Source organism: Plectropomus leopardus, chromosome 16 (assembly GCF_026936395.1).
Source record: "Plectropomus leopardus strain MGB_pleo_1.0 chromosome 16, ASM2693639v1, whole genome shotgun sequence".
Classification (NCBI taxonomy): domain Eukaryota; kingdom Metazoa; phylum Chordata; class Actinopteri; order Perciformes; family Serranidae; genus Plectropomus; species Plectropomus leopardus.
Window position 1 is genome coordinate 17761234 of NC_142191.1, and position 8025 is coordinate 17769258.

The 8025-nt window shown below is 37.5% G+C and overlaps 1 protein-coding gene across 2 annotated transcripts; it reads right to left on the minus strand.

Annotated features, from left to right (window-relative positions):
* Nucleotides 1-1128: 1128 nt before the first annotated feature.
* taf1a (TATA box binding protein (TBP)-associated factor, RNA polymerase I, A) lies at nt 1129-7592 on the minus strand. Of its 2 annotated transcripts, XM_042502973.2 has the most exons (12): nt 7431-7592; nt 6611-6697; nt 6313-6508; nt 5862-6025; nt 5477-5590; nt 4633-4831; nt 4308-4429; nt 3926-4084; nt 3671-3737; nt 3351-3474; nt 2521-2675; nt 1129-2068 (listed from the first exon to the last, which is right to left on the minus strand). In XM_042502973.2, exons 3-12 carry the CDS (start codon nt 6437-6439, stop codon nt 2028-2030), a joined length of 1272 nt encoding a protein of 423 aa, XP_042358907.2. In that variant the 5' UTR covers nt 6440-6508; nt 6611-6697; nt 7431-7592; the 3' UTR covers nt 1129-2027. The 2 variants fall into 2 exon arrangements, with proteins under 2 accessions (XP_042358907.2, XP_042358906.2); XM_042502972.2 differs by lacking the exon at nt 6611-6697.
* Between the last annotated feature and the right edge of the window lie 433 nt (nt 7593-8025).

Below are 8025 nucleotides of genomic sequence, written 5' to 3' on the forward strand. Positions count from 1 at the left end.
ATATTTTTAAAATGTATGAGTAATTTTAAATAATATCCAGTTAGAAAAAGCAAAAAATCTTATCACAAAAAAATCCAGTTAATTATAAATGTATTAAACATATTTGGAACCTGATCTGTGGTCTTATCGAGGTACTTGAGTTCATCTGATAGGGGTGTGGTGTCGAGGGCAACTACACCCATTTTTAAAATTACTACATTATTTTTAAGGTCGAAGACAGTCAACAGTACTAGTAAAGCGAAACAATTCCCAAATCCCAAAACTATTATAACTAAATTTGTGATGCCATCTAGTAAAAAGTCTGGAGCTGCTCCGTTGACAATGAATTGGAAAATATGTTCTAGATGACACAGAGCATTCAGGGGAACGTTTTTAAGAACTGAGAAAACTACAGTAGAATGAAGATCATTTGGATAAGTACAAAAGAAAGAAAACAAACATCCTGTAGGTCCCATTCATTGTCTATGGAGCAGCTCCAGACTTCATACTGGGCGACATCACAAGTTTGAGATTTCTGTCTTTAAGAGAGTCGATCATGTTCACACATACTGACTGAACTGTATCATGAAAATAATATATTAGTATTTTTATTTTAGGTGGGGCTCCCATTCAAAAAAAAAAATGGGAACCACTGGGTTCGGGTTCAATCAGGACAGTAAGGACGGTAGAGTCTCCATGTTGAATCTCAGGACAAAAAGAATTAGCTCTAAACTGTCAAAGTGCCCTTGAGGAAGAAACTAAACCCCCAACAGAGCCTTTCCAGGACAGAGAGAACAGCACAATGACTGCATCAACCGTGAGCATCTGTGCAGGTGATTAAAAAATTCAACCCCCCTAAAAAATGCTTTAAAAAGGTCACAACCAGGACACAATCCAAAGCAGTGACCAGCTCCTAACTCCATGCTCTTCACTGCTCCCCCAGTTTTGAATTTTCAAACGACATGTGCTATGTATTCCCAGATCCCTTCTGCAGCTGCTCCTGTGGTCGGGCAAGTGCTTTGGGCTTTGGTTTATGTAATGACTGCAAAGCAACACACACACACACACACACACACAGTACGGCTCACTGAGTTGCTGCTTGGCCAACATTGTGGCAAGCCGAAACAGAATCATTACAAACACTTTCACTTATTAAATTGGCCTGCTGCTGGATGCAAGACTTTATTTCATGGTGCGGTCTGAAGGAGAGCGAGCGCAGCGTTTGAAGGCCCAGATCCTGTCGTTAGAGACATACAAACAAGTTTACAGAAATAGATCTAAATATATAAGCCTCTTTGTGAAGCGCTTCATATACTGCGAGTGAAAAAATACCACATACACAAGCTGACCACAAGTCAATTATGATCATTTACTAAAAGCACCTTTTACATTCAAGCGATAAGGACTCATACTGATGCTTTTTAACTACCTACCAATTATCTAAATTACTTAAATTTATGCACATCATGCTCAGTGTCGATTATTCTGACACAATAGACTTGATGGCGAGACTATCCCTTGAGGTTGCGTGCGTTTTACACACACACACACTTGTGACCTAAAAGGCCCTCCATAAAGCGGCCAAAGGTCACTTGAGGTCAGAATGAGACTGCTTTCATTAACATGTTTACAGAAACCACAAACCAACATGAACACTGACATTCAGAGCTACACTCCGTTTCTGCCAAAATTAGGTGGCCATAGCCTCCAGACACTCGCTGCACAAAAACAGAACAAGAGCTCCACTTAGTGGACCAAATAGCTTGTGCTTTGATAAAAATAATAAAAACAAAAATGTCAAGGCACAAGTCAATTCAAGGAACAAGGTTTAAATAAGAAAATATGGAAGTATGTGTGTGTGTCAGGAAACCTTCAGTTATAAATATTTTATCACACAAAAGAGAAGAAATGTTGTCATAGTGAAGACTTGCTCTTCATCACGATGCCTTTGTTGGAGTCTTTCAGTTGGAGTCTCAGCTTTGTTCTTGATTGTGAACCACAAAGACGCAGTTTTATTTTCTCTTCGAGTTCTTCTCTGTAGTTCACTCTCAACTGGTTATCTGTCCGTCTGTGTACCTCAGCATTAAGTCTGAAAGAAGGAAGAGACATAAAAATCTCTTGTGTATGTACAAATGTAATTTAGATCTCAGCTGTTTCAGACTGGCTGTGTGCTCACAATGATGCCAGACCAAGAAAACCTTACATGTGGTGGTATTATCACCTGTGCACATCTTGCTTGTCCTTTTCCTCTTTAACAAGTCAACATTTTCACAACTATGGTGTTAATGTTTTCTCTTGAGGGAAGACTACAACACCGACTTCTTCAGACATAACCGAACGCTCTATAACTGTGATCACTCTTAACTCTGAAAAACAAATTTGTCATTCTTGGCCAATGTTGTGTCTGAAACGTTTTGCCTCTTTAATTACGGCTAGCATTCAGGATTGACATAACATTTACAGTAACGACAGTTGACGAAACCTTTAGAAGTGTTGATTTTTGAAATTTTTTTTGTTTTTTGGTCGAGTAGACCAACTTACCCGGGCAAAGGATTTTTGACAGCGATGCCTTCACTTGCATGAGCTCTGGGTTTTCCTCTGAGTCTCTGCTGGCGTGGAAGCTTGTGAAATGCAGCGCAGGCCACCAGTCTTTTCTGGAAGCCATTTTTCCAGAGACAACATCCTTCCAGTCTTCTCTGTGTGAACACATCGATATACAGAACAACAGGCTTCAGCAACAACTAGTGATGTATAAAAAAACATAGAATTACCGCCTTGTATTCATTTGCCTCCATGAAGCAGTCAAGCTGCAGCTTACATGTCCAGACTCATAAGTAGCCATAACTGTAGATGATGCTTCAAATATGGACGCTGCCACAAAGAAGCTACATATTCCAAAACACAGATGCTTCACACACATCTTTACCCGGCAGCACAGAATATCTACACAATCAGTTTCAAGGTGGACACCAAAGATTAGTGTCCCCACTTCGAAACCAAACATTATGACATCACAGTGATGCTCACCTTCTACCTTTTAGATATACAAAAACATCATCTTTTCATACATTTATTCTATTACACATTTTTGTGAAATTTTTTTATAATTATGATTTCTTGAGATCTAGTCCAAAACATGTTTTGTGAGGTCACAGTGACCTTTTACCATAAAATTCTTATCAGTTTATTGTTGATTTCAAGTGGCTGTTTTGAAGAAATTTGAAATTTGAAGGAAATTCCCAAAGGCGTCATTTTATCGAAAAATTGGATGAACCCAAAAACATAAAGCATCTGGCCATATCTGTTGCTGATGTGGAGACTTTCAAACTGCACTCTTTGAACAAAGAAACTTCCAAACATTTTATACGTACTGTAACTGCAGTTTTTGAATAATGTCCCTTAAACGCTCCCACACGTCCAGATTGCTCCTCCAGCAGGCAAAGTCCAGCATTTCCAAAATGACTCCTAAAGCTTTCTGGATGTCACTTTTTTTCTCTGGGAAAACAAGTCAATAATGAATTTTGAGAAACAGAGAAAATGATATCCACTTATAACAAAAGACAGGCATTTTATACATATGGTATATAAATATTGGTCAAAAAGAACTAAGATGACACTTCTCTCAAAATTTGATTCACTTGAATTTTGTGCATCATTAATTATCTGGTAAGACTTTGAAATCTGCTTTTACCTGACTGAAGCAGGAGAGAACTGTAGTCCAACATCAACTCATGGCTTGGGACTAATACATAAAGGATCTGTGACATGAGGAAGTTAAGTAATTACAATGCATTAGACAAAATGTGTTGTCATATCACTAACTGTCAATCTAACCAATACTAGTTTAGCAAAATAATAGTTATTTGTCCAGAATTTCTCTATTTCACAATTCTCTTTATATCAGTAAAATCAGTATAGATGGGGTGCTTTTAATATACAGTTATACCTTTAATACTTTCATCAGTTTCCTCTCTGGAATATCATGCCGCTTCATGTACTGGTACAGATAGACGTGTGCGTTGGGATTGGGTGGAAAGGTGCTGTCATATGCATAATCATTCAGGACTTTCAAAGCCTCATCATGATCCTCATAGACCTCCAGCATCTGCCAAAATAAAACCAGTTACACGAGAAGTGGGGACATCTCACTTTAATATGGCCTAAAATTGAAAAATTGCAAACCTGACGGGAATGAGACAAAAAGCTTATTTCTTTCATCAAAAGCATTAAACAGACCGATGATTGTTGCTGATTAATCTTGTTTAATGTTATATCAAATATATACATATTTCCTTAATTAATGAGGGCAGTTGGGAATGAGTTCTTACCTCAACGTAACTCAGTATGAAGGGATCCCAGACACCAGGATGTTTTAAAATCTCCTTTAGATTCACTGAGGCCTGTCTGAAGTAGCTGTGCATTTCCTGGTTGTCACCGATGTCAGCATACCCTGAAACAGACATCACAAAAAAGACATTTTTTAAACATTAAATCACAATATAGGGCATCTCTGTAGCTCCTTTTTCACAGAGTAGTTACTGAATCTGACCTGTAGGTGGCGGTGTAAAATCACACAAGAGCTTGAAGCCTGTATGCGTAACTGAGATGACTGAATAATAGATGCTTTCGATGTTAAGCTGTGTATCACCTTACCAGTGTTAGAGTGTGTAAACTTTTTGTCACACCAGATGATATAATCCAGTAGACTCCTGTAGGCTTGGATCAGTTTCGTCCTCTGAAACTGAGCTACTGACTCCTTCCCGTGCCTCCAACTTTCAGCAACAGACAGCTGACGCTTTGCATCGTCAATGTGACCGTGAAGCAGCAGGTGGAAGGCATGTTCCAGAGAGATCTGGAGACACAAAGAAACAGCTCTCAAATGAATGAATGAATGTTTGACAAACAAACAAAACAAAAGAACAGTGTCCGAAAAAGACTAGGTAGAAGTAAAACTTAAATATCCCCACCCGTTTCCCATTTATTCTTTTCATTCACATATTATTTCAACAGATTCGCAGATTAATGTACAACAAGTGTACAAACAACCATCCCCAATTTACTTACCACCGAGTTTAATAAATAAATAACTATTCCAGGTTTATTTACAACCCAAATATCCCCCAATATTACAAAATAAACAGAAACACCCCTAACACAACCTTTCCTCATCCACATACCTGCCAAAAATATAGTTTTTGTGTAGTTTTTAAAACTGATTTATGTTCGTGTTTTGATTCAACCCCTAACCGAACCAATTCCACAAATCCACCCCGTACACTGAAATACACAGACTTTTTTTAGTTGTACAAACACATTGTTTTTTAAAATTAAATTATAACCCCTTCCCTGTTACAAAACATTTTTTGAATGTTGCCGGAAGTGCATATGATTATAACATGATTATTGCAGTATTAAATCTGACCAGATCTATGAATTCTAATGTCTCCCAGTAATGTTTAAAAAAAAAAGCTTTGCACTGTGCAGTCAGCTAACATACCAGCAGGTAATTTCGAACTCCTAAGTGTTTCATCCGTTCATAGATGTTGTTGTAGTCTTCCAGCTTTGAGTTGGGGTGATGATGAAGGATCTCTGTGCTGATTCTCCAAAAAAGCTACAGTGAAAATTGTAAAAGAAAAGAACAAAAGAAATCGTGCATAGTGTTTTATTATATTGTTGAGTATATAATCTATTAAAATGTTTTCAAACTACACATTGGATGACTGCAATAAACTACATTTTTATAAACAGGGCTATTAAGGAAACTTGAGAGGAAGGTCAAAGTGTTGTCTGTTTATGATGTGCTAGTAGCCTAATTTATGTCCTCAGCTGGGCAGTGCGTGCGTGACACAAAAACATACAAATGCAGACATGCCCAAACCTACCTCCTTACACGAATATCTTCTGCCTTCAATTAGGTCTTGTATGGTTTGTGAGTAACATGCCATATACTCTGCTGCCTCCTGCCATCTGTGGTGCAGCACAGCTTCTCTCATCTGCTCCAGACAGACTCTGGTACCCCAATTGAAACCTGTTTCATAATTTGTCTCTAAAGATGAAAAAACAAAGTTACTATTTGATGACATTAATGCATTTGTAGTAAACGTCGGCTAGAACAGGTTCTATTACACTGTTTTTTTTTGTTGGTTTTTTTTTTAGGCTGATACCAATATTGATATGTGAGGGTGTAAAAATGTGATATTGATACCTTACATAATCAAAATTACAAAAAAACAATAAAAAAGATTCAATAAGGATTTGTTTACTAGATAATTGTTTTGGGCATTTCTGTAATGGAGTTTTTTGTTGTACTGTGTATGGTGGTGTAGAATTCACCTGCACTGATTAAATTAACCAGAGGGAGCTTAGGTTTTTTCCCTGATTTTGAGCAGTTGTCGTCTGAAGAATCGCTATGATCTTCTAAAACACCAAGAGGCACAAGCTCTCTTTCTGTTGCATCCATAATCAGCAACAGCACTTTGACTCAGCTGGTGTTTATCTCTTTCTCTGATGCTCAGCGATTGACTTCCACCTGCAGGGAGAAAAATATTTGGGTTCAGCAGCAGTATTCAACATTATTGACCACTGATTAATGTTATAATTATTTTCTCAATTCACCAAATAATTGTCTGACCTATAAAACAGCGAAAATTCCAAGTTGATGTGTTGAAATTGCTTTTTGGTCCAACCAACAATCTAAATCCCAAATATATTCGGTTTGCTAGAATGTAAGACAAGGGACATGCATTAGCATTTTTTGCATGATGACTTGAACAGTTACATGAGGTGGAAAGTGAGTCCTATTTTCTTTTATACTGTGCTGACTATGATGACTTAGGCAAAAGCCAGGAAAATAAGGCAAGATAGTTTAATTATGACTTATTTTGACATTCACTGCTACACTGTGAATGTCTGTCTGGGTGATCCATGAGCTCTGTGTTACACGATGATGATCTGATCATATTGGATGCTTTTGTCGCTTTGCTCTATTTTTCATTTTCTTTCTCAATTCCATCTGAAAATATGTACATTGGACTCTCTGGTCATGGCTTGTTTAAAGTTATGGTATGTTGTAAGCCCATGTGAACTGGGAATAACTGTTTGCATGACACATTAATAAAAAAAAACTAATTCATTCATATAGTTATTAAAAAAAATAGTAGTACGTTAATTTCCTGTCGATCAACTAATCAGTTAATCGACTTATCTCAGCTCTGGCGCTAACTGCTATGTAATGAAGGTGATACAGTAGACAGGTAGTAATTACATATGGACACACTAATACATCAGTTTTATGATCTTTAAATACTGAAGTTAACTTCACTACAAAGGTGTATGAGAATGTGTTACTGTAATTTGATGCTAACTGATTAGCTACTTAGTGAGCGGTAACATTACAAAAATGCTCCTTTAGATAAACAACGTGCCGAGGCTAAATTAGCAGCTGAGCTAACCTGCATCGGTGAGATAACGTTCAAACCCAGCGTGCGGTACTTCACGTCCTCAGGCTTTAAATCTCTGTTGTTGCTGAAATTTTGCACAATGCTGGTTATTATTGACGAGGATGACTTCCACATGTAAACTCCTCCACTGTGCTTTCCGTACAGGCTCTGAGGAAGTGGAGAGAAAAGCTGCGCGCTTATTGGCTGCTGTCGCCGGAAAAGGCGGGACCAAGAGCGTCTTCATTTCTGGTTATTTCCTCTGCCAGCCTAACCTGAAGTGAACTGATGCTTCAGCAAAAACCCTAAATTTGGGTTTTTGTCGACAATCATTTATGCTTTCGTGTTGTGTGATACCTGTTTTTGTTCAGTGTTTTGTTCCATACTGATATTTGAAACAGCCAAGATTTAATTTGGCGAATTATGTTTTTATATTTGTATTATTTATTTGTTGTCTTATTTATTTTAATTCTTTGATTTTTTTTCTGTTTATCTATCTATCTATCTATCTATCTGTCTGTCTGTCTGTCTGTCTGTCTGTCTGCCTGTCTATCTATCTATTGTCAACTTCTTTTTTGGGGGGGCACTTTAAGAAATTATAAATTATATA

What these genes read in the sequence shown, in the direction of transcription:
- taf1a (XM_042502972.2), bottom strand. Translation starts at nt 6,439, where the DNA reads ATGGATGCAACAGAAAGAGAGCTTGTGCCTCTTGGTGTTTTAGAAGAT. An exon ending in AACTGATGAAAGTATTAAAG is followed by an intron (nt 3,738 to 3,925) that starts GTATAACTGTAT and finishes CTCATGTCACAG; the next exon opens with ATCCTTTATGTATTAGTCCC. An exon ending in ATTCAAAAACTGCAGTTACA is followed by an intron (nt 2,676 to 3,350) that starts GTACGTATAAAA and finishes GTGTTCACACAG; the next exon opens with AGAAGACTGGAAGGATGTTG.